General features: G+C 43.1%; 2 protein-coding genes and 1 non-coding gene across 5 annotated transcripts in view; 1 reads left to right on the forward strand and 2 right to left on the reverse strand.

Annotated features, from left to right (window-relative positions):
• Positions 1–27,267, forward strand: part of TENM2 (teneurin transmembrane protein 2) — a 2,186,131-nt gene that overhangs the window by 195,094 nt on the left and 1,963,770 nt on the right. The gene's annotated exons all lie outside the window — the stretch shown is intronic.
• On the reverse strand, positions 17,235–18,230 carry LOC148479104 (uncharacterized). Its single transcript, XM_088454947.1, has one exon. The coding sequence runs from the start codon at positions 18,228–18,230 to the stop codon at positions 17,235–17,237; it is 996 nt and encodes a 331-aa protein (XP_088311073.1).
• LOC148479105 (5S ribosomal RNA) lies at positions 22,434–22,552 on the reverse strand. The gene has a single exon (XR_015871998.1). It is a non-coding gene; the product is annotated as a 5S ribosomal RNA (ribosomal RNA).

Below are 27,267 nucleotides of genomic sequence, written 5' to 3' on the forward strand. Positions count from 1 at the left end.
ATGAATGGGTGGGTAGGGGCCCCAGTGCATTGCTTTGCCCAGAGCCCACATTGCTGTTAAGACAACCCTGCTATTAGGCTCTAGGGGGAGGGTTAGGGATAGGCTGTGGGAGGGGAGGATTAGGGTTAGGCACTAGGGGGAGGATTAGGGATAGGCTACAGGATGGGAGGATTATGGTTAGGCACTAGGGGGAGGATTAGGGATAGGCCGTGGGAGGGGAGGATTAGGGTTAGGCACTAGGGGGAGGGTTAGGGATAGGCTACAGGATGGGAGGATTATGGTTAGGCACTAGGGGGAGGGTTAGGGATAGGCCGTGGGAGGGGAGGATTAGGGTTAGGCACTAGGGGGAGGGTTAGGGATAGGCTACAGGATGGGAGGATTATGGTTAGGCACTAGGGGGAGGGTTAGGGATAGGCTGTGGGAGGGGAGGATTAGGGTTAGGCACTAGGGGGAGGGTTAGGGATAGGCTACAGGATGGGAGGATTATGGTTAGGCACTAGGGGGAGGGTTAGGGATAGGCTGTGGGAGGGGAGGATTAGGGCTAGACACTGGGGGAGGGTTAGGGATAGGCTGCGGGAGGGGAGGATTAGGGATAGGCTGTGTGAGGGGAGAATTAGGGCTAGGAACTAGTGTGAGGGATAGGCTGTGGGAGGGGAGGATTAGGGCTAGGCACTAGGGGAGAGGGGGGGATAGGGATAGGCTGTGGGATGGGAGGATTATGGTTAGGCACTAGGGGGAGCTTTAGGGAGAGGCTGCGGGAGGGGAGGTTTAGGGTGAGGGTTAGGGATAGGCACTAGAGGGAGGGTTAGGGATAGGCTGTAGGAGGGGAGGATTAGAGATAGGCACTAGGAGGAGGGTTAGGGATAGACTTCAGGAGGGGAGGACTAGGGCTAGGCACTAGTGGGAAAGTTAGGATGGAGGAGGGGAATTTTAGGGCTAGGCATTAGGGGGAGGGTTAGGGATAAACTGCGGGAGGAGAGAATTAGGGCTAGGTATTAGGGGGAGGGATAGGGATAGGCTACAGGAGGGGAGGATTATGGCTAGGCACTAGGGGCAGGGTTAGGTATAGGCTGCAGAGAGGAGGTTTCAGACTAGGCATTAGGGGGAGGGTTAGGGATAGGCTGCAGTAGGGGAGGATTTGGACTAAGGGGAGTGTTAGGTTTAGGGGTAATCATTGTAACATCACTGCCGGACCAGGAAGGCACCACTGGAGCTGCTGGACACACAAGTTAGGTTACCGCTGGACCACCAGGAATGTTTTATTGATATTATAATAATTTTGATCACATTAATCATTTCGACATTTGGGATGTGCAGGCTCGGATTAGTTCAGATTTTCCCACCAAATTTAGATTTTTCCCGCCAAAAATATGGTCTCAGAAAGAGGCAAAACATCATCTTTCATGGACAAACATGATCATTCCTGGACAAAAGACCATGAAACATGATGTTTGTCCATGAAAGATGACGTTTTGCCTCTTTCTGAGACCCTATTTTTGGCAGGAAAAAATCTGAATTTGGTGGGAAAATCCAAACTACAGTAATCAGAGCCTTGACATGATGAACATCGACACAATATCCTCAACCTCATATGCTAGATTTGAAAATATAACTATTATAATTTGAGACAAATGACAGAAAATAAACTTGTTGCAGGAATCCAGGATGACTGAATGATCAAAATGCATCCTTTAAAGAAATTTAAAGAAAAACATCAATGTATATATAGTAGAGTAGATTATACTTAGAATGTAACCTCTCATGAGCAAGACTCTCTACCTTCATGTGATTTTTCCTTCCCTCACTCTCTTTCTCACTGTCCAAAAAGTTACCAAAGCTTTTGGGTTCAGGCTGAGTATTTTGTGGGTATTATGACTGGATATGCAGTTTATATAGCTTGTAGCCCATGTTCTGCAATGTTTTGTGATGTAAGTCTTTTGCACTTTTTTCTTGTTTTCTAAGATATTTCTCCTCATGTACTGTGGACCTCTTCTGGTGCCATATAAAAAATAGATAATAATCATAATAAAAGTATTAGTATTAATTGTACAATTGTCAACAACTGCAGACTAAGCTTACAGAATTAAGTAATTTAGGGCCTGATTCAGAGCCGCTCGCTAGATGCGATTGCTCGCACGACGTGTATGCAAATTGCGTAGGCACTGCTGTCGCACAGCAATGCATTAACACGCCTAGTAGAGCGATCACATAGTGTATGTAGACACCCACCAGCCTGTTTTAAGACTTGGGCACGTCATGTCCAGGAAGTGTATGCAACCATTGGTACATCGGATGCTATTGCAGCGCTTGAGGTTGACCATACCCTGCCGCAAGCACTGCGACCACTTCAGTGTAAAAACGATGCTGTCTTATAATTATGCACACCTCTAAAATGCTGTTGAGATGCTCAGGCATGCCTACGCTTGCACCTCCACTCCCCTGTTTTTAATGGCCAGCCCCTGTTACCACCTACAAATGGCTTCCCCTGTCACTCACTCTGCTGGGCTGTCTGTGCACAGCGAGTGAACGCATTGAGAACTTTTGCTAAGGTATGCGCATACGCACTGTGATGTATGCGCACAATGTATACACACTGCATACCATCGGCAGCAGCGAGAGTATGCATCTTAGCGAGCGGGTCTGAATGAGTTCCTTAGCCCACTACTCTATAATGCATATAATTAGTTTGTTGATTGGAATGTAGGGGGAGCTACCACAGGTATACTTGCTTACCTTTCCAGAATGGCTGCGAGACTCCCATCAATCCTAAGTGAAGTGGGCAGTACAGATGGCCGATGACACAATTTGCGTTGAATTGCATCTTTGTGGCTCCACTTCCTGCTTCACAATGCCAGTAATCACTGTATTGTATAGCGGGGGGTGGGTCTCCGATTGCACAACTCCTGTTCTGCCCACCTCTGCTGCTCCATGTCCCCCTCAGTGCTGACCTGGCTGCCCCCTCCAGAAGTGTTTGATAGACGTGATATAAATAAACCATTTTAAGTGAATCAATAAGTTATTTGATTTGATTTTTGTGCCATTTATAAGCGCTTTTTATTTTTTTTCTCCACTTATAGAATCACATAAAGCTAGTCAAACATAATTCTAATGTTGTTTTGTCTACCTAAACATTTCTGAACATTCAGAAATTTGCTTTGCTAATGAGACACATTCATGTAAATGTACACATCTGTGTGCCTAAGCAGCTAATATACTGTAGCTGCCACCAGTGATGTAAATGCTATAAGTTGGAGAAGTGATTCCTCCGATTGTGTAAGGGACAGTGCTTCAAAAAAAAGACACTACCCCGTTGGTGTAGCCATACCACTATTTAAATTTGGGAGGCATAAAAGTTTTATAAACTGTAATGGTTCAGTGCAAATTGTCCACTGTGATGTTTAAAAGCCGCAATACTATCAATATACTATCCCTATACTATACAATACATGACAGGCGGAATGTGAAAGTGACTTTTAGGCCATACAGAGAGTCCTTAACCAGGATGCTGGGTTTATTGATATCAACAGGGTAACACAATGGTAACCAGAATAGCGGTGTTGGTGGAGTTAACAGCTGTATTTAGCTGTCTCATCTCAGGAGCTAAGTACTGTGAATCCACACAGCACTGAGCCACTCAACATAGTAAAGATGGTACCAGCTGCACAAGAGCAGTAGCTCAGTAGTTATGTCATCAGGTCGGAGGTTCGTCTACCTCTGACTCTGGGTCCTAGTATCTGGCATGTATAGTAAAGAGAGGAGACAGTGCAGGAGCACACAGCTCTCTAATGTCTTCCCTCGACCCTGGACAGTCTCCAGTTACATAAAAACATATACTGTATCACACTGTACTCAATAATTTATCAAAGTTCATCCTGCAACCTTTGGGTTATGCATCAAAAAACAATGACACATATGAACACACATCAAATATATTCCAGTCCATGCATTTTTAGGAACATACTCAGAACTTGTAACATCAGACCCTATGTTATCATACATTATCTTCACTAGCCATGAAGGTGACACTGACACTCTATGTTGATGGTTTCATCCTGTTTCAGAAGACCCAATTCACATAAAGTCTCTTTTATGTATAAGGCTTCCTTGGCTGACTCTATTAATGCCATATACTCTGCCTCAGTGGTGGGTAGGGCACCAGTGGGTGGCTTCGTGCTTGCCCAGATGATGGCTGCATCTGCCAGTACAAATGGATATCCAATGTAGGAACAATGATCATCCTCATCTGCTCTTCAGTCAGCATCACAGAAGAATTTGATTTTAGAATTCCCATGCTTTGAAAACACTAATTTTAAATAATTTAAATCCTTTAGATTATTCTGGATTATTTTAGCTCCAGTTCAGTGTTGCTTGCCAGGTTTAATGGCAAATTGACACTTGGCTTATGGCATGTGTAATGTCAGTTTGAGTTCCAATACTTTTGTACTTTAAGCTTACAATAGCAGTATTTGCTAGCTTTGCAACTGACAATGCATACTTGTTAAGTTCTGCATCAATATATCCTTGTTGATCAGCAGAGTTAGTTCCTTTAATCAAGTTTTGCAAGATTCTTAACTCTAACATGTGATGTGCAGGCCCCAAGTCTTTCAACTTGCTCTAACAGATGCTTGACACTGGCTATGTACCTTTCTTGTCCTGATAGTGAAAAGTAATCTACATACACAACAATGATGAACAGTCACTGCTCTATTATTTTGTGGTATATACAGTGACCAGTTTCTGAACATACAAAGACAATTTGCAATAGTACTGCATTTAACATGATGTACCAGCAACGGTCACTCTATATAAGGCCGTACGATGCTTTCCTTAACTACTTTCCTGACATGGTTGTAATTTTCTGACCACACCAGGCAGTGCTTTATTTGCTCTGCTCGCAAAATTTTGACCAATCAGATAAACATGAGAGTGGCTGCAGGAAGTGAATCTTCCTGTAGCTGCTGCTCTCAGATGGACCTTCCAGTCCCTCTGCTTGCCTGCACCCTCTTCCCCTGTGTCTGCTGTGCTGTCGATCACTATTGATCGGTCAGCAAAATAGGACCCCCCACCCAGTGGCTGCAAAGATTAACAGCCACTGGGAAAAAGTTAATTACCCTCCCCCTCACCCCCCTAGTGTACCTGGTGCCTGAAACAGGTCTCAAATTGAATGGCATGATGGTTGTGATGTTTGCAATGTTCTAATGGTGATTCTGATGTTTGAAAAAACAAATTTATTTATTTTTACAAATCTTTAAAAAATCTTTTTTTTAAGAAATCATTTTGGATGAGTTAAAATGGATGTTTCTCACTTAATTCAGTCATTAAAAATCAATTTGGAACATTTTTTAGAAAAAAAATTGTCAGTTAAGTGGTTAATAAACTGAATAAACCCAAATTAATGTTTCTTCTAGGATTATGTCATCATTATAATATTTAGGTAGGTCCATAAAAATCTCTTTATCTAAATCTCCATTCATTAAAGCTGAATCAAATCTTATTGGTATAGCAGTAAATCATACATGGCAGAAATGGTTATGACTAAATGCAGTATACTGTACAGTGCCTTGCCACAGATGAGAAGCAATCTTTGATTTCTGCGTATATTAATGACAAGATGGTGTTTGTAATGGGCAACAGTTCCATCTACATTTAACTTCTTATAGAAGTCCAACTTGTTCTTGATTATCTTGCGGTGATGCAGCCAGTTTACAAGATTCCATTTGTCTTGCTTCCTGACCACATCTCCAGTGGTGTTTTTTTATCCTTTTACATCAACTGTACATGCTCAATTCTTTAAGAATACTGCTGTACACACTGCTTCTGCCCAAAAACACCTTTCCAGGCCCGCTTCACTAAGCATAGTCCATGCTTTCTCACAATTCTGCAGTTTGCACGCTCGCTGACACCATTTTGTTTTGCATGTATGCAATGGTTGGCAGGTGCTCGATGCCCAATTTGTTTTTAGGAAGACTATTACATTATTGTTTTTGTAATCCCCACCAGTTTCAGGTTTCAAGATTTTCATTTCTGACATGTTTGAGTCTCCACCAGACTGTTGTAGCTTGTGATTTTGTTCACTACTTCTCTCTTGTCTAAAGTAAAGGTGTGTCATTCTATTTAAATAATCGATAAACATGAGATATTAACAGTAACACATCTGTATGCACCAATACTAACAATGTCTTAGCTTTTGTTGCTGAGAAGGGACATTTGGTCTGTTTATCCTTGATACAGGTCTCCTACGCCGGTCTCTCATTATCACTCACAACTATTCCCATCACCATTTCATAAGCTGACTTGTCTCAAAGGCCATCATCGCACAACACTCCTTTGTGTCCAGGACATATAGCTACTCCCAAAATCTGGCACAAATAACAAATATAAAATTTCAGTAACTATGGTTTCACCGTAAATGTCCCAAGTTTTGTGGACTTTGTCTCCATTCCTTCTAGTTGTTATAGGATCACAAATGCTCAATGATGTAATCTATTCTACATTACAATTGAAATGCCTTGTGATCCCCAAGTCCATGTACCAGCAGTCCTTTCTTTGACTTTCTGTTAAAGGTGACTCATTTCTTTTGTCACACTTTTGGTATGCCCCACCTGCATCTCTCAGTCTGCATTCATAGACATTATGTTCTATCTTGTGACATACAAAATACTTGTATTTGGGCTTTCTAGACAGTTTAGTACCACACAGTGTGTGCTTCAGGTTTATTCTTCTCATGGGACCCTTATCTTCATATGCTGCTTGAAGAGTTATCTACATGTCATGTGCTTACACTTTCCAGTGAATTATGGAATACACATGCTGCTATTGTTAGTATATAAAGGGCCAAATGTAATAGGGTGAGAGTTTAGAAAATGTGAGTTTAAACTCTCACATTGGTTGAGTTTTATCTTCAAAATGGGAAAACATCTGGATGAGAGTTTAAATCATGGGATTTTTTTTACTCTGAATAAATGCGAGTGTGCATGTATTTGGACTCTATTACATTGGTCAAGTTTAAAAAGTGTCAGAGTTTACTGCTAAACTCTCACCCTATTACATTTGGCCCACAGTGTTAAAAAAAAAGTGATTTTTAAAAAAAAATAAAGTCCTGTTGATCCTTCTGACTCCTGTGGTCCTCCCTATGATTCAACAAGCCCACCTGCTCTCTTCTCCTAAAACCTCCTTGGCTGCTCCTGCAGCCCTTCCACTCGATCAGATAGTCCCCTCCCTCACCTGTTAACAGACACTCATGCCTCCTCCATTCCCCCTCCTAATCCTTTTTTTACTAAATTTCTCTATCTTCTTCCACACCTGTTCCCCCTCTTACCTTATTTTCCCTTTTCATCATCACTGTAACTGACTATTCCTTTAGCTTTACTATCACTTTACAGATTGGTTCTTAATTTTATATGTGATTTTTGACACCTACTGTATATGTGTATCTTTTTTTTTCTCTATCTAAATTGTAATTTCATGCCTCTATTATTGTATTGTCTTAAGTTATTTATCACCAATGTTCCTGATGATGTGTTACTGTGCTATACTGTCTGTTTCAATAAATACAGACTGCATAAAAAAATATTATGTTGGTTAAGTTTTAAATAGATAGGTTCTCCACCTAATTCAAGAATAAAAACACCTACAATATCTGAACGGCTTTTGGAAATAAATATTAGTCATTTAAGTGGTCGAAAGTGAGCGATGCATTCAGTGCTATACTAGCTCACAATCAATGTCACTGTCTACACTACAGTATGGCTCATAACTCTCCCTGGTACTAGGTTCTTCTGGCTGACAGCTGTCAAATCCTGGAGGCCATATAGTTGACCAAACACCTTTTAAAATAAATAAACATTTATATTAAACTGTGTTGCTGTAAATATATATGTACATATTGGCTTTTGTCATTACTAAATGCCACTCAATGTATGGGCATGTGTGATGATTACAAAATTGCTTATATGTCCATGTAAATAGATATATAGATAATTTTTTTAACTTGTTTCCCCTCTTTTAATTGTTGCAGATGCTTTGTACATGACCTTGCATACTTACATATAATTTAGTAAGTTACATCTAAACGTGAAGTGCACCAGCATGCATTCCTAAGCACTACTATAATTGGAGCCATATCAAAGGTTGTCGCTATGACGATATGTATAGAAACTCGCATTGAAATCTAAAGCTATACCTGCTTTCTGTAAGAACCCAAATGTCATGAACACTAGCCATAAAAACAAAGCCAAGCTTTTAGATGCATGAAAAAGGCCCATGAAATTGCATAGCAATCTTGATAATTTATAGACAGTGCTAGAAAACAAGCAGTGATGCTAACATTCTTTTTTATGCACTTAACATTTCCAAGCAGAAACAAGGACAGCTTAGTGTAATGAAGGTTTCATGCCATTTTAGTCCCAAGTCCCCTTTTGTAAGACTGTCAACTGCAAATGCCAATTGTGATCGTGCACTGTGTTGGACACCTGTCTACTGGGAACCAGAAGAGTCACAAATTAATTTTAGTTTCTCTCTGCAACTGTTTTTCATGTGGTAATGAATTTGGTTATTGCTTCTATAACCTTTACTCTACAATTACGTTGTACATTGAAGGGCTATCTAGTCCCACCCACTGTATAGACTCTTATTAGCCAGCATTGATTTGTACTTGTGACACCCTTTGTTAATACACTGCTTGCCTGTCACTTAGTGCAGCAACTTTGGAATTAAAAGCTGAGCTTCATATCAATGTAATTACAGAACTGTAAGGTGCAAATAACTGAATGTTTAAGCCACAGCTACAAGCAGAAAAGAAGATGGTAAGACAAGATAGCTCGATAAACGCTACATAGATATGCTTGTCAGATGATCTGACACTTGTTCTAGTGTGGCATTTATGAAAATGAAGTGACCGCATAAAAATATTTAAACAAATATAATATGTCTATTAGACAAGCAGAGGTGTTAACTTTGGTAAAGTTCCTGCTCTTTCTAGCTGACAGATTTCTGTTTAGCTCAAGAAAATCAATGTTTTTTTCACATCGCTGATTTTATGAAGTGTTGGGATGTATTATCATATAGATTGACAGTTGCCCCACTAGTTCAACACCACAGCATGGACACTTACAAAGCTATCATTAATTTCTCACGCTTGTACCCAGCTACGGCTTCCTACATAATAAACACAGTGTCCTTCAGAGCCCAATCAATAACCTTTTAGGTATGCTTCTCTTGAAGAGGAACGAACAGCAATCCATACTTGAATCAAAATGCTCTTTCCTGTGCAATGTAGGTTTATGAATATGAATAAAAATATGATTATGACTGGGTTTTTCTTTTAGTACGTGTATAGTACACCCTAAAAGGTTTTTGTTGCATTCCATTCACTGAGCTAGCTGAAATTGTGTAATTTGTTGCAGTTGTTGCAGACAGACATTAACTGACAATCAATATTAAGTACAATTTCTAAACCTCTTCCTGCCGAGAGAACCTGCAACAACACATAATATGGTTGTAAGGCAGAGAAGGAGTTAATTGGCATTGCTTTTATGTTTTTATTGACTTTATCAAAAGCATTTTAATATGTATGAGGCGAGAATCTCACAATAACAAAGGCTTACTTCAAATTATTGGAGGCTATTCCTTTCTCGGTAACATTGACTAACCTTCTGATAATCCCTCGATAAGAGACATTTAAGTTTAACATACATTTTTTAGGTTACAGAAAATATTGACTCAGTGGAATTGGCTATTCTACATTACATTGGAAAGATTAATGATCAGCTACAGTACATTGATACACACAACAATTTTTAAAGATGAAACCGTAACTTGTACTATATAACCTTGATTGATTCATAAAATGTCATCAGTAAATAAGATTTAGCAAGTTGACTTCCAGACTATGTTCCTGACTTTCTTCCACTGCCCAAGTTACTGTACCTTCTTTTTGTAACAATTACGGTTTTAAACATTGGTTTAAGCACAACAATATTTTAGGCCAAGAGGGAATCTGAATGAATGTATGCTTATATGGTCAATCATACATTACTAATTAAAACAAAAACCTGATTCCGTTAAGGAGTTCTATAACACTATTATATAATTGTTTACATACTGCACAGTTTACAAGTCATATACTGTACAGCAATCTTATGTGACAGTACATTGTTCTGTTATTTTTAAAGAAGAATAACAAGAGTAGTCTGGTATATCGGTAGACCCAATGACTGAGGGCCTTCCTTCAGGAGTCAGCTTATGCATAGCGACGTCCCATTATGCATATTTAATACTTGAGCTGCTGATGCAGCATTCAGTGGGCGTGACCACCAAACTCTTAGCAGCCCTGGTCTCCATTACCCTGTGCTTTGCAATAAACAGTAATTATTTGAATTGATTAACAAATTTTACACCTGGTCAATAAAAACATTTGTGGAATGTAACATATGGGGTAACTATTAGAACATGGGTAGTATACATTATCAAAACATTGTTTACACATTCTCCATATGTGCCTAATTATAAATCTTGCTTCATGTACTATTAATTTCTGCAATTTGTACTTTTCATATTGTTGTTTAGAGAACAGGATATAAAACAGGTTCTTTTCTGCGAACTGGTGAACAGGTAACTGAGAATTGTTCTTACATTAATGCAGCACCGTTTTGTGCAGCTAACTGTGCACTACTTTCAGTATATCCTCCAATGTATATACCAAAAATACTTGCCTACTATTATAAGGACAAGGGCAGAACATATCATAGTACATAATGTACTGTAATAATAAGAGATATGGTAAGAACTTACCCTTGTTATCTCTATTTCTACAAAGTCCATAGGGATTCCACAGGATACCTTGGGTATAGGAGATGACGTCAGTCTTCAGGCACCAGAGAGTTAAAGTTTTCAGCCTCCCAGGATGCATCTGGGTCCCTCTCTTATACCCCGCACCCGGGCCAAGGCATCTCAGTTAAGTCACAAGCCATAGGCCGGAGGAGGAGAAGAAAAATAGAGAAGAAAGATCTGGACACTCACAAGCATCACATTCTCACCATAGGGAGACGGAAAAACCGGTGACCAGAATAAAGCCCATCTGCAGTACAGGTGCGACAGGGCGGGAGTCCTGTGGAATCCCTATGGACTTTGTAGAACTAGAGATAACAAGGGTAAGTTCTTACCGTATCTCTTATTTTCTACTGCAGGGTCCATAGGTGTTGGAGATGTTCCACTACCAAGTCCCTTCGATTGTCAGTTCTGTGTCTCCCCCTTACCAGTCGACTGGGAACCCCAATAAATCAAACAGCAAGTCGTGTTTAAGAGATTGAGACTGAAGACTCGTTTAATCCGATGGGGTTAATATAGCAAGTTCTCTAAACACACAAGCATCTTACTTGTCATAAAAACAGGATGTCATTTCTGAGAAGTCAGACATGCTAGTCTAGATACGAGGGTATTTCCAGAGTCTAGTGCACTTCCTCTTTTGAGGTGGTTTCAAACATTAAGCATATGACACCAAGACTTTTGTTACATTATAAACATCTATAAATTTCTAGACGAGACAGCAGGGGAAATAACCCACAGATTAAATCAGCTGATCCTAAACTAGGGGGAACATGCAGAAACACACATTTTCAGCAAAGGTTATTAGTTTATAAAGCAATAATCAGAGATCAGTATTATTTATAACTATATATGCTTGATTACATAGGGGGGAATACATTTATCTCTCTCATTCCCTCCTTTTATAATTAAACTGATCTAGCAGTTGAGCTTCTGGCAGTACAATTTGTCTACCTATCATACAGTTAAGCAAACAGTTTAGGAAGAATGGTGCTAATGGCTATGGCCCCACTGAGATGATGCTAATCATACTGTCCGAGCGAGGGGCTTAAAGGCGCGAATCACACATATCCATTCTCGTAAGCTGTTCACGACTTTTCTTTGCCCAGCTCTTCTGCAGTTCTTTGTATTTGGAGGAGTCCAATGCGTTAGTCACATGTTTCTTACAAACTGAAAAACAACAGAAAAACACTTTAAGACATACATATATCAATAATCCTAGGCTCACTATTTTCAGAAGGAACATCAAAATGCCCACAATCCATCCTTTTATCCCACTAAACCAGTTAGCTGGATTGAGCCAGGAAAACCATCCATCTGTGGAAATGTCATATTCAGGGTCATTGTGTTTTTTCCTGAATTCTTCCTTTAATTCCTGTATTTTATCTAAATGTTCCTCTATAGCTTCTTCTATAGAGTCAGTTCTATTGAGGTAATTACAACAGGATTCTGCTACTACCATGCACATTCCTCCTTCTTTTGCTGTCAAGTAATCCAATACCATTCTATATGCCTGGGCTTCCCTCTTTATCATTTTTACATCATCCAGCACCAATCTAAATGTCTCATCATAGATTTGGGTTACATTGTCTAGCAGTTTTGCTAGGGCTTCTATGTTATGTGCATTCTGTATTGTACCTCCTGCTAGTGCTAAGCCCATTTTCTTATACCATGGAATGAATATTAAGTCATGTGCATGTGTATTACTTTTCTTTATACTACGGCGGGCTAGTTGGTGAGTATGTTGGGCAGCTTGCACCTGTTCTACAGTATATTCCTTCTGAACTCGCACTGCAGGAATGACTCGTCCTATAGTGCACATGCCTGAAGCCCCATAAGGTATCCACTTATAAGCACATCTCCCACACAGAAAATACAACCCTTGTTCTAGGATATATGTATATCCCAGAACCACTCCGGATGCCACTTGAAGCACACTTGAATCTCTGCTGTGTCGGGTTATTCTGCGATATTCACTTATGTTCTGGGAGTATGGGCCTAGTATGTCTCGATTATTTATACATGAATCGTTTGCTTTGAACCATTCTCGTATAATTACATTGGTTTGATTAATCTGTACTTTGATTTCTCGGTGTACTACCAGTTGTCCTTTGTCACACCATCCTAAATAATATCCTTTGTTATGAGTGGAATTTGTTGTGAAATTTACTTGGGCCTGTGAACATTTTACCTGTCCTACTCGTGCCTGAGTAGGAGTTAATACGAACCCATCTGGAAAGATTTGTTTCGTTGTGACTGGAGGTGCTTCTATGCAGAATTGTGGATATCCGATGGTATATGCTGTCATAAATGAGACAGGAGTCTCTGCCATCGTTTTGTTATATGTGCTGCCCAGACTATAATTAAGTTCCTTAAGCTCTGATAAAGTCAGTGGTACTGCTACCCAATGCATGGACCTAGCACTGACTGGGGCATGTGTGCATATCCAACAATCAGTCAAATTCAATGCTCGAGCTACCATCATGTGGGACTGTATAATTGAGTTGGGCCACACTGCAACGTCCCTTTTTCCTCTTGTCAAGGTATGATTAGTTTGAGTAAAATTCTTCTGTTCCTCAGCCTCTATTATCATTATTCCAAAGAAATATGTATAGGTGAGCACTATAAAGAGGCTTATACACATAACGCATCCCCACACACCTCTATCTGGATTAGGACCCATTAATTCTTTCCACATGATCATATTTTTTTTCAAAATCAAACTTAACTTTAGTGAGTTTGCAATGTGACTCGTGAATCCAAGTCTCTCTCCCTTTAACTTTCACCGATGTTGGAGTAGTCAGTAACACTTGGTATGGCCCATCATATCTGGGTTCCAGCGATTTCCTGACGTGTCTTTTCAGATAGACCCAGTCACCTGGTTGCAGCTGATGTGGACTGAGATCTGCCTTAGAATCTGGGAGAGAGGCGAAAGCTAGAGAATGCAGAGAGGTGAGTTTTTCAGTTAAGGCTTTTACATATGCAGTTAAGTCAGCATGTTTATGTTGCATTTCTTGTGGATAATAACATCCTATCTTAGGGATAGTCCCAAACAAAATTTCATATGGAGACAGCCCTGTGGCTTTAGATGGGGTGGTTCTTATACTAAACAGAGCTATTGGTAAACATTCTAACCAATTTTTCCCTGTCTCTTGTGCTGCTTTTAATATCTTAAGTTTAAGAGTTCCATTGAATTTCTCTACTAGGGCACTGGCCTGTGGCCTGTAGGGCGTGTGAAAGGCCTGTTGAATCCCCAAATCTTCCATGATATGAGTCATTACTTCTCCTGTGAAGTGTGTGCCTCTATCTGATTCAATTACCTCTGGTACTCCATACCTACAGACGATTTCTGAGAGGAGTTTTTTTGCTGTGTTCCTTGCAGTGGCTTTAGCTACTGGCCAGGCCTCAATCCATTTTGTGAAGGTGTCTAAACAGACCAATGCATATTCATAAATCCCAACTTTGGGCATCTGAATATAGTCAATTTACAGTCTCTGGAAAGGAAAATAACTTTTTGGAATGGCTCCCATGGTAGTCTTTACCTTTTGTCCTGGGTTGGAGATCCCACAGATCCAGCAGGCTTGTACAAACCGTGCAGCTGCTGGGAAGAATCCAGGAGCTATCCATCTTTCCTTTACCAGGTTTCCCATTTGATCTTTTCCTGTATGCGTGAGACCATGAGTAACTTGACGCATGGGTGGGTACAATGCCCTTGGTAGACATAATAGGTTACCTGCTTTCCATAGTCCTGTGAATTCCTCCTTGCAGGCTCCTTTCCTTTCCCATGATGATTTTTCTTCTGGTCCTGCTTGTTCTTGGAGTTTTTGTAGGTCTTGAAAATCTGGCATTGTTGTTGTACCTTCAGTTTGTGTGACATATGCTGTTATGCCTTTGTAAGGCTGTTTAGCTGCTTGTTTTGCTGCTCTGTCTGCTGTGCAATTCCCTTTGGTTATGCTGGTCTGATTTCTGGTATGTGCTTGAACCTTAATAATAGCCACTTTATGGGGTAATTCAAGTGCTTGAAAAAGTTGTTTTATAAGTTCTGCATGTTGTATTTGTTTGCCTGTCACTGTTTTAAAGTCTGTGCTTTTCCATATGTTTCCGTAATCCTGTGTAACCCCCCAAGCATATCTTGAATCTGTATAGATGTTGGCTGTAGCTTTTTCTGCATATTCTAGAGCCTTTGTGAGAGCTACTATTTCTGCTGCTTGTGCTGATAGATGTGAGGGTAGTGGTCCTGCTTCTATGATGTCATCTTGTGTGGTTACAGCATATCCTGTGTAAGGTGTCCCATTGTCATAATATCTAGAGCCATCTACAAACAGTTCATAATGTGCATTTGGGAGAGCAGTGTCTGTAACATGTGGTAAAGGTGAGGTTTCTTGATCCATAAGGGCCAGACAATCATGACAGTCAAAATTTTTTGAATTGTATATTTTATCGTCCCTTACTTGATCATTTTGCTCTTCATCACTTGCGGTGCAGGCATGTAAGTCTGGATAGACCATATTTCTCCCTTCTTTTGAATCTAGTGATTCGGGATCTTCTTGTTGCTCGAGTAAGCTTGGAAGGAGAGTGGCGGGGTTGAGGGTAGTACATCTTCTTATTGTTACGTTAGTTGCACTGAGTAATGCCACTTCATATTTGGTTAGCCTTGCTGCTGAAAGGTGTTTAGTCCTGGCTTGTTGAAGTATTTCTGTTACTGCATGGGGTACTTGAATAGTTAACGGATGATCAAGTACGATGTCTGTGCTTTTGTCTTTTAAGACTGCTGCTGCTGCTACCGCTCTGATGCAAGTAGGTGCCCCTTGGATAACGTTGTCTAGCTTGCTGGAGTAGTAGGCCACTGGTCGTTGCTTCAGTCCATGTTTTTGGGTGAGCACTCCTAGTGCATGGCCTTTTTCTTCGTGGCAGTAGAGGGTGAAGGGTTTGCTGTAATCAGGTAAGCCTAGGGCCGGGGAAGTGGTGACAGCTACTTTGATTTGCATCACTGCTTCTTCCATCTGCTGGGGAGTGGTGCTGTCATACAGTGTCTGCATGAATACCGAGGCTAGGGGGACCCATTTGCGGCAATATCCTAGGAGACCCAAAAAGGAACGGACTTGTTTTATAGTCTTTGGTACCTTGGCTTGTAATATCAGCTTCTTTCTTTCCTCTGTTAGATGCCTTGTGCCGTGTGAGATGCAATGTCCTAGAAAGATCACTTTCTGTTTTGCTAGTTGTAGTTTTTCTTTGGAAACTCTGCAGTTTTGTTCCTCCAGGAACTTTAACAAGGATACAGTCTCTTCTTGGCACTTGCTTTCAGATGTGGTAGCTAGCAGTAAATCATCAACATACTGGATGAGTTGAGTTTCATCTGGAAAAAAAGGTCTCCATGCTTGAAGTATTGTGGACATAGCTTCAGAAAAATCACTTGGTGAAGTGGCACCCCCTTGTGGCAAGTGTGTCCAGCAATACTGTTTTCCTTTATGTGTAAATGCTAGTAGACGCTGGGAATCTTTTGTAATAGGAACAGAGAAAAAAGCATTTGCAAGGTCTGCTACGGTGAACCATCTTGCTGAGGGTGGTATCTGATTTAGGAGAGTATGTGGGTTTGGTACTATTGGGGTGTTGACTACAAGTCTCTTGTTTATTGCCCTCAAATCATGAACCAGTCTGTATTGTACTTCTCCTTGTTTTCCTGTACCCCACTTCTTTACAGGGAAGAGAGGGGTGTTGAAAGGGGACCTGCATTGTATTATGACCCCTATGTCCAAGTATGTTTGCAGCTGTTGTGAAATAGCATTTTCTTGTGCTGGTGTGAGTGGGTACTGTTTAACAGAGACTGGTATGGTACCTGGTTTGAGGGATAGTTGTACTGGCTGTACTTGTAGAAGTCCCACATCAGTCTTTCCTTTTGACCACAGTCTGTCAGGTACAGTTAAAATCCATTGTGGCAGCGAGTCAATTGCTGGATGTTCCTGAAATAGATAAACTTGTATGGCTGCCTCAATACTATTGCTCACCTCATTTGGAATATTGCTGGTGTACTTGACTCCTTTTGGTATGTATCGTATTGAGGCTTGCATAAGTGCGAGTATATCTGCTCCCAACAGGTTCACCGGACAGGTGGGAGAGGTAAGGAATGCCACTGGAACTGGAGTAGGTTCATCATTAATAAGCAGAAAGAGTTGTTTACTTTCTTTGAGAGGCATTGCTTGACCTCCCAGACCTGTGCCTTGTATTGTCTCTGTAGTAAGAAGTTGAGGGGGGATCTGATCATGCATAAAAACTGATTTCTGAGCTCTGGTATCAATCACACAATCGAGTTCTTGTCCTGTGGGTAAAGTAACAGTGACAGTACCTGTGGGTGTGGTGTTATCCTGAAGTGAAGCAAAGACAGGCACTGATGACACGGGAGCTGTATATCTTCATGCTTGTGGGTGCTGCATTCCTGCAGTGTACGGATGTTCAGACATCTGTCGCTGTGATAACAAATATTTCTGGTGCTTTCTGCAATCCTTTTTTTGGTGTCCTGGAAGTTTACAAAAGAAACACTTGCCTGTCATATCATTACCTTGGGAGTCATACTGCTTCCTCTGTGTATAACCTTTAGTTGATTGCTTTGCAGTTGTTCTCTGCCATGGTGGTTGACTCTGAACCAGATTCACCGTCACTACCTGTGCTTTTGTAGCTTTCCGGTCTTTTTTATCCTGTTCAACATCCTCAATCCCTTCCAATACTTGTAAAATTCCTTCAATATCCATTACCATGGCTTCCGGTCTGATCTGAAATAACTGAGTTCTCAAGTCATTTCTAAGTCCATTCAAAAACTTCGTTTTACACAGCCTAGCTCCTGCTACTTCTGTAACAGGATAACCTTCTTCTTCCTGTCTAGTAATTAGTTTATCATAATATGCCCGTACTGTGTCTGTTTTTTTAACTAAATCTGGTGCAGCTGGAGCAGTTTGTTGAATCTCTGCACATCTCCATTGTACTCTATTTAGTAACAAGTTTCCACTATGTTGGCTATATCTTGTTCCTACTGCGGGAAGTGCCACAATTTCTGGTCTGCCCTGTTGAACTCCCTGAACAATGATTGCAATCATTTTATCATATTCTCCATGTCCTGCTGATGCTTTTACAATCTGTTCCAGATCTACCCAACATGGTCTGTAAATAGTTTTAATCTGTTCCATTTTCTGATAAAATGTATGTGGATGTCGTCTGATATCAGGCAAATCATTAACAATTCTTAACATATCAGATTGAAACCATGGGTTATATACCTCTTGTTCAATGTATTCAGGACCATTTGCAGGATCTACTTGCTCTGCATTAAACCTGGGATTTGGAGATGTTTGTACTCTTATAGGTAAAATGTGATGTCCCTCTGGACCCGCTATTGTACCCCTACAAGGACTCATGTTATGGGGTGCCAGTCTTTTTAGTACATATGACATTTTTTGTTTATTTGTAAGGGAAGTATTAGTTACATTACTACCTTGATTACATGGTGGGGCATCAGGTGATACCCAGTTATCACAAGCGGGACATTTCTCTGAACCCTCTGGGACACAAAAATGACAAAACGTACATTCTCTTCCTCTAGTTATATCTAAATTTACTTTATCTTGTGATTCTATACCACATCCTTGAATGGTATTTAAGTCAATTCTGGGATACTAGTTCTGGGATGTTAATGTGGATACTTCATTTTGTATTGCAGTTGATGGAGCTGCCAGTCTAACTGGTACATATGGTGGTGGGTTATCTATAACATCATTTAAATCAGACCTTTTCCTATGTTCATCCTCTATTTCTTGTGTAACTGTTTGCCATATTGTGACAGTGTCCAAATTAGGGATGTGCAGGCTCGGTTCTACTCGGTTCCCTTCTGTTTTATTTACCGAATCTTATTGGCTATCCAAAACTCGTGACAGCTGAAACCCAATAAGATTCAGGGAAAAAAAACGAACGGAACCAAGTAGAACCGAGCCTGCACATCCCTAGTCCAAATAACTCTTCTTTGTCAACCAGTCTATATTATTATTTCTGAACCGTTTCCATTTGTCAGGGTCTAGCGTACCTTCAGGTGGAAATCCTGCTCTTTTGAAAATAACAGAAATACCTTTGAGAGCTTTCGCGCCCTCTCTCTGACAAATTATTTCTAGGGGACTCAATTCCCCCGTCTTACTAACTTGTGCACCCATGTTCGTGTGAGGGATCAGGTCATGGGACAATACTGTAGTGGGCTACTCAACTGTATCGCACTGCTTAGATTACTGTAATAATTAGTCTAAAATCTGTTATTTTCTGAGCTTTCTATGTATATTGTTCGTTTTCTTTTGCCACTGACTGATACGTTCAGAATAAACACTGGGACTTCCTCTTTCAATAATTCTCTGTACTGACAGGGGTAATTTTCTACTATCACTATAACACAGTATTTCAAATTGCAGAGGTACAAAATTAAAAGGTAAACCAACCAAACAATCAGGAAATCTTTGTCCTACAAATCTGTCAATTATGTCTTTATCAACATGACAACCAATACTGACCACAAAAGAAATATCCTTGTTTTGTAAAACACCAGAATGTACAATAGAACCTACAGATTGCAATTGACAGTTGTATTCATTAATATTTTTCTTATACCAGAGAGTAACAGTACATAAACAGTTATTACATGGCATTCATATAACATTAATTTTTACTGTATCATGAAAATAATTCAGAAACAGACAATCGGGTTCAAAATATACCAGGTATACTTACTACATATAGATAGACTGTCTCACAGGCAGTAAACAAACACTGACGGAGTAATTAAGTTGAAATCATAACTTTGAAATCACTCACCCAGGATTGTCAGTAGTTGTGTACAGCAGGTGGACGTGGTGTCATCTATTCTGTAGCAGGGGCACTGGTCCCAGAAATCCCGGACGAGCACCCATGAAATGTTGGAGATGTTCCACTACCAAGTCCCTTCGATTGTCAGTTCTGTGTCTCCCCCTTACCAGTCGACTGGGAACCCCAATAAATCAAACAGCAAGTCGTGTTTAAGAGATTGAGACTGAAGACTCGTTTAATCCGATGGGGTTAATATAGCAAGTTCTCTAAACACACAAGCATCTTACTTGTCATAAAAACAGGATGTCATTTCTGAGAAGTCAGACATGCTAGTCTAGATACAAGGGTATTTCCAGAGTCTAGTGCACTTCCTCTTTTGAGGTGGTTTCAAACATTAAGCATATGACACCAAGACTTTTGTTACATTATAAACATCTATAAATTTCTAGACGAGACAGCAGGGGAAATAACCCACAGATTAAATCAGCTGATCCTAAACTAGGGGGAACTTGCAGAAACACACATTTTCAGTAAAGGTTATTAGTTCATAAAGCAATAATCAGAGATCAGTATTATTTATAACTATATATGCTTGATTACATAGGGGGGAATACATTTATCTCTCTCATTGGGTATCCACAGGATACCTTGGGGATGTCCCAAAGCAGTATCCTTCAAGGGTGGGGACGCTCCTGTGCTGAGAGGAGAATCCGCCGCCCGAAGGAAGCATCCTGAGAGGCAAAGGTGTCAAAAGCGTAATATCTCACAAAGGTATGGACAGAAGACCACGTAGCAGCCTTGCAGATCTGAGCTGCAGAGGCACCACATCTAGCTGCCCACTAAGGACCCACATACCTAGTGGAATGAGCCCTCACAGAGGAGGGAACTAAAAGACCTTCCTGAAGATAAGCTTCTGAAATTGCCATACGAATCCAGCCTGCCAAAGTCTGCATTGAAGCAGGCCAACCCTTTTTACGGAAGCCATAGGAGGACAAACAAGGCGTCCAACTTCCTAAACGAAGAAGTGCGGTCCACATAAATCTTTAAGGCCCGCACAACATCCAAAGTGGCTTCACCCACTGAAAGTCCTGGTGAATTGAAAGCCGGCACAACAATTTCTTCATTGATGTGAAAACTGGATACCACTTTGGGAAGGAATCCCGGACGAGTGCGAAGCAACGCCCTATTCCTCTGAAATATCAGAAAAGGGGGTCTACAAGAGAGAGCCCCTAAATCCGAAAACTTCTGGCCGAGGCAATGGCCAGAAGGAATATGGTTTTAGCTGTAAGCCATTTAAAGTCCACTGAGCCCAGTGTTTCAAACGGCGGTCCCTGGAGAACTCTGAGGACCACAGCCAAATCCTAAGGCGCCACCGGTGAACAAAAGGTGGCTGAATGCGAAGAACACCTTGCATAAAGGTGCGCACATCAGAGAACTCAGCAATCCTATGATGAAACCAGACTGACAGGGCAGACACCTGCACTTTCAGAGAAGCCAGGCAAAGCCCATGATCCAGTCCAGGCTGTAGGAAAGCCAACACCCTAGACAGGCGGAACTCCCTAGGGGAATACCCTCTAGGTCTACACCACCGGAAGAAAGAATGCCACACACGATGGTAGATTCTTGCCGAGGAAGGTTTACGAGCTCTTAGCATGGTTTGCACCACAGAGCCAGAAAAACCCTCTGGTCTATAGCATGGCCGTTTGAACAGCCACGCCGGCAACGACAGCCGAGTCAGGTCCGGGTGAAGAAAAGGACACTGTGACAGCGGATCCGGTCGTAATGGTAACCTCAGAGGAACATCTACTGACAGACTCTGGGGGTCGGAAAACCAGTGCCGTCTGGGCCACTCGGGAGCTATCAACAGTAGCGTACCTCCTTCTCGTTTGAATTTCCGTATTACCCGCGGAAGAAGGGAAAACGGAGGGAAAAGGTAGGCAAACTGGAACATCCACTCGACAGACAGAGCATCCACCAGAGACGCCTTTTCGTCTCTTGTTCAAGACCCGCACACCAGCAACTTGTTGTTGTTCCGGGACGCCATGAGGTCTATCTCTGGAAGACCCCATTTGTCCACCAGACTCTGAAAGACATCCTGGTGTAAAGACCGCTCTCCCGGATGCACGTCCTGCCTGCTGAGAAAATCCGCTTCCCAGTTGAGGAATCCCGGAATGAACACTGCTGATATTGCTGGGAGATTGCGCTCTGCCCAGACCAGAATACGGGACACTTCTGCGAGTGCTGCCCGAGTTCGGGTTCCTCCTTGTTGGTTTAAATTAGGGATGTGCAGGCTCGGTTTTACTCGGATTTACTCGGTTCTTATCGCCACTTTACCGCAAATTCGGATTTATTATATTGGCTATCCAAAACACATGATAGGCGATAGCCAATAAAATGCCGTTTAAAGATCCGAGTAAAACCGAACCCGCTCACCCCTAGTTTAAATAGGTCACCGTGGTGGCGTTGTCTGACTGGACCTGCACAGGGTGACCCTGGAGAACCGGCTGTGCCAGCTGGAGAGCTCTGAACACCACACGGAGTTCCAAAATGTGTAATGGAAGCTCCGCTTCCGCCCCAATTCCGCTTGCCCTGAAACAAGTGTGGACCCGTGACAGCTCCCCAGCCCCGGAGACTGGCGTCCGTTGTTAACAGGACCCAGTTCGCCACCCAGAACAGGCAACCCTTGTCGAAGTGGGTCGTCTGCAACCACCAGGTTAGAGACAGGCGAACCTCCAGAGTGAGCACCATCGTCTGGGACTTGCGACACTGAGGCAATCTATTTACAGCACCTGGTATTCCCAGGTGGTCTCCCATCCAAGTACTAACCAGGCCTGACCCTGCTTAGCTTCCGAGATCAGATGAGATCGGGCATGTTCAGGGTGGTGTGGCCATAAGCCCATCTGGACAGGATCTTTTCCTCCGTCACAAAGATCCGCTGCTGCCTGGAGTCCAATAAGGCCCCGAGGTGCAGGATCCTCTGAGACGGGGTGAGAGTGGACCACTGCCAGTTTATCAACCAGCCACAACGTTGCAGTACCGCAATCATCAGATCCAAAGAGAAGCTCTGGAGACCCCGCTATCAACAGGAGGTCATCCAGATAAGGCAACAGTCGGACTCCCTGCATCCGCAGAAGAGCCGCCATGACCGTCATGACCTTGGTGAATACCCGTGGAGTAGTCACCAGGCCAAAAGGCAGTGCCCCGAACTGGAAATGGTCGTTGCAGATTGCAAATCTGAGGAACTGCTGATGGCGCAAAAGAATAGGGACATGCAGGTAAACGTCCTGGATGTCCAATGACACCATGTAGTCCCCAGGTTCCAGTGCCAGAATAATGGACCGCAGGGTCTCCATCCGAAACAGAGGCACCCTCAAGGACTTGTTGAGGGCCTTTAGGTTTAGTATTGGACGGTAAGACCCATTGGGTTTCTGCACCAAAAATAGATTGGAACAGAAAAACCCAGGCCCCCCTGGGAAATTGGAACATGCACTATAACTCCGGCCTGGAGCATAGTGTGCAAAACCTTCCGCAGTTCCGAGGCTTTGTTCCGGTCTAGCGGAAGGCCTGTGGTAAAGAACCGGGATGGAGGCCTGTGCTGAAAGGAGAGGGCATACCCGTGAGAGACCACCTCCTGAACCCAAGTGTCTGTCGTAGTCCTCGACCAGCACTGGGCGAACTAAAGCAGGTGGCCCCCCACTTTGGGATCCCCCAAAAGGAGGCCCGGACCGTCAGGCCGCAGGTTTGTCATCTGACCTAGGAGCCGGACGTCTGGTACTCCAGACCTGTTTCTTGGGCTTGGACAATTTCCAGCCTGCCATGGAAAGGACTGTGCTTTAGGCCTACCTTGGGCCCTGTGAGGCCGAAAGGACGACCCACCAGCACTAGAAGGAATCGTAGCAAACGGAAGACATGCAGATTTTGCTGCTGCCAACGTAGCTATTATTTTGTCCAGATCTGGACCAAATAGTACCTCTCCATTGAAAGGCAGACCTTCTAATCCCTTTTTGGAATCCGCGTCCGCTTTCCAAGAACGCAACCATAAGGTGCGACGAGCAGCCACGGCTGCAGAGGAGATCCTAGAGGTGAGCATACAAATGTCTAAGGCCGCTTCATTAATGTGAGTGGCCGAGACTCGGAGATTGCCCACCAACCTGGTCTGTTCAGCCAAACAGTCAGAGTCCAAAGACACCTCCAAATTATCCGCCCAGCGCTCCATAGCTCTGGCTACCCAACACACGGCCATAGCCGGTCTGGATGCTCCCCCTGCAAGGGAATAAATGGATTTGAGGCAGATCTCCACCTTGCGGTCAGTGACATCCTTCAAGGATGACATCGAAGGCATAGGCAATGTGGCACTTTTGACTAGGCATGTGATACGTGAATCCACTTGTGGAGGGGATTCCCTCTTAGAAAAATAATTGTCCGCAAACGGATAAGCCACGGCTAAGCGCCTCGGGGCTGAAACCCATTTACCTGGATTTTTCCACGCCTCCTCTAAATGATCCGCTAATTGATCAGAAAGAGGGAACACCATAGCCTCACCCTTAATATCCTTAAAAAAAGCATATTTGAAATTGGCCACCAAAGGATCAATATCCTCAATAACTAAAGCCATGCGGACCGCACGAATAAGACCAGGGATATACACCCTGGACTTCGCGTCCGGCTCTTTGGTACGGAGAGGTTCTTGGTCAGATAGATCCAGAATCTCCCCATCATCTGACATCTCATTGTCATCTCCATAAGCAGCAGATAAAGACGCCACCGGCCTATTATGAGGCCGCAACACAGACTCTCCCTGTAAAACATCGGACAAATGCTTAACTGATGTAGTTAGAGTATTAACCCACGCAGGCTCCGGAGAAACCTGGGAAGGGACAGGGAGACTGTGGGGTACCATCAATTGTCTCGGGAACTCCCGCATGGGTGACGACACCACTGACCGTTGGGACAAACCCGTCTGGGTAAACGCAGGTGGCGGAGCTAGCTGGCCCACAAGGGTTGTAAGCGTCTTAGCGAAACAATCCCAGGGAGGTTCCTGTACCAGGACCGGGACCATAATCGGCCGTGACAGTGCCAGGCACTGGGGACATAACCCCTCCACGTTACCCTCCCCCTCCGCTATTGGTACCTTACATTTAGTACACATGAGCTGGAGAGGAAAATCAGTCTCAGACTTGATGGTAAGTATGTGACGCTCACACCTATACTATTGGTATAGTGTGAATAGCACCCTGCACACCGCGCACCGCAAGGGCTTTGAGCAGAGCAAGATCAGGGACAGTAATATGGCTGACAGTAGAAAGTGAAAGTACAGACAGCAGGGCTAGCAGATTAGTCACATACAACGCAGAAGAAACAAATCCCTGCACTATTAGCGCTGATTCTCAACTACTCAGACCCTCAGGCAGGTAGGACTCAGCGCTGCATACACTGACCTCTGACAAACGGAGGAGAGGTATGTTGGGGACCCAGACCGCAATGCCACTGCTCACAGGCTTCCAGCAGCGTTCACCATGCTTTAAAGATGGCCACCGAGGAGCAGAGGATGAAGGAGGCCGGCCTGGGGGAGGAGCGCTGACACACTATGGCCAATCGGGCAGAGCAGAGAGGCTGTGTGCAGCAGGGGAGGTGCCAGCTGAGAGACAGGGAAAGCGCGCTCCCCTGGCCTGCATTTAACCCCTGGGATGCCGCAGCGCATGCCGCTCAGCAGCGGCCCGCTGTCCCAGGGGGTAGTGGAAGCGCAGGTTGGTCGCCTGGCTCCACGCTGCAGCCAGTCCCCAGGGAGCCCCCTGCCTGGGGACTCAGGACCATGTGACCAGTGGGGACCCACCACGGGACCCCGCTGCTTACCTGCTATCCCCTTGGATCCGGCCATGGTCCAAAACATCTGGGGTCACCGCTAGCCGTGACCCCAGATGTCTACCAGCATCCCCGGATCAGTACCGGCGTTCTGTACCGGCGGGGTGTAGGGGAGACAGCATGGACGATGTGCAGCCAGCGCTGCCTTTAAAACAAACTTCAGGGGCTCTTCATAGCCCCCCTCTGCACAGTGCCTCCGACTCCGGCCAGGCACCGACGAAACTGAGATGCCTTGGCCCGGGGGCGGGATATAGGAGAGGGACCCAGATGCATCCTTGGAGGCTGAAAACTTTAACTCTGTGGTGCCTGAAGACTGACGTCATCTCCTATACCCAAGGAATCCTGTGGATACCCTATGGACCCTGCAGTAGAAAATTATATTATTGTTTTTATTGTTTTTGCCAGGCACAAATAATGACTGTAGTTATTTGAAGTCCATTTTCTGACTAATTACTGTATTTTATTAGTCATACTTTATATATTATAATCCAGTCTTTTTAACACTATAATGCACAAATACAAAGAAATTCCTGTAAAATGTATCCTTTTATTGTTACTAATCTTGAGGATAACCTAATACAAATTGATTTGTTTCAAATTAAGACGTGTATTAAAAGGAACAAATTAAGGGTGTGGGTCCTGTTATCCAGAATGCTTGGGATAGTATTCTCGATAAGATTTATTTCTACCCAATTTGAATCACATGTTTTGTTCTTTTCTGATTTATAGACTATTCTACATAACAGCCTTCCAGATAAAATGCCAAATACTTGTACCTGCTTCTGCTACAGTACTATCATACAATTCCTGGTGACAATTCCTAATATCCTATGTTATTGTGATCAGTAAAGTATTGGCATAGGGCCTGATTCAGAGATTTATGCCAATAACAGTGCTGCAGTGTCTTTGGATGTAGCAGCGATGATAAAATCTGCTAATCCACTGTAGACATCTGAAAAAAAAAGACTCCTTCTGTTGGCATTGCAGATCCCAGTGTTGCGTCCAAAGTCATCGCCCATCTGAGTAAGTCTCAGCTTAATCAGGATAGGTGACAGGACTCCTATGACGGGGCCAGGAAATCTGCTTTGGAAGATGCAACCCTGGCTTCGGCACTCCAACACACCTCCATTTTGGGGAATGGTCTCCATTGCCGCCCACCCTTATATGGCCACAGCCTGTCAATCAGGCTGTGGTGTCCAGGGCACATGTGCACTGCGGCCCCTGTGCATCTGCAGTCCCCAAAACATTGGCCACTTGTGACCGATAGGGGACTGCATACAACTCTGAATCAGGCCCATTTGCTTTTGACATATAGTGACCTGATGAATTAGAACACTGTGAAATTTAATAATATATGTTCAATATAGAGAAGTGTGTAGATAAAGATATGAAGGACGAGGCCACTTATTTGTATAAAGTTTCATTGGACCCCTGATTGATGAAGAAAGCTGTGGAGAGAATATTGGACCTCATTCAGAGTCGGTCGAAGCGGCCGCACGGTCGTACGCCACCGATGTTCACTATACTGCGCATGCGTAAAGTTCGCAATGCGCGTGCGCAAACTAGCTGCTACGGTCAGAAATTTCTCTCTCCTTGAACACAGCCAGGTCAGTAGTTTGAGTGACAGATTGAGGCGTTTGTGGGTGGTAACAGGGGAAGGTGCTTGAAAACGGGGGAGTGGAGGTCCGAACACAGGCGTGCCTAATTATGCGAACGGCGTTTTATGGGAGTGCATACGGTTTATGGGAG

Source organism: Taudactylus pleione, unplaced genomic scaffold (genome assembly GCF_031769625.1).
Source record: "Taudactylus pleione unplaced genomic scaffold, aTauple2 ptg000637l, whole genome shotgun sequence".
NCBI classification, from domain to species: domain Eukaryota; kingdom Metazoa; phylum Chordata; class Amphibia; order Anura; family Myobatrachidae; genus Taudactylus; species Taudactylus pleione.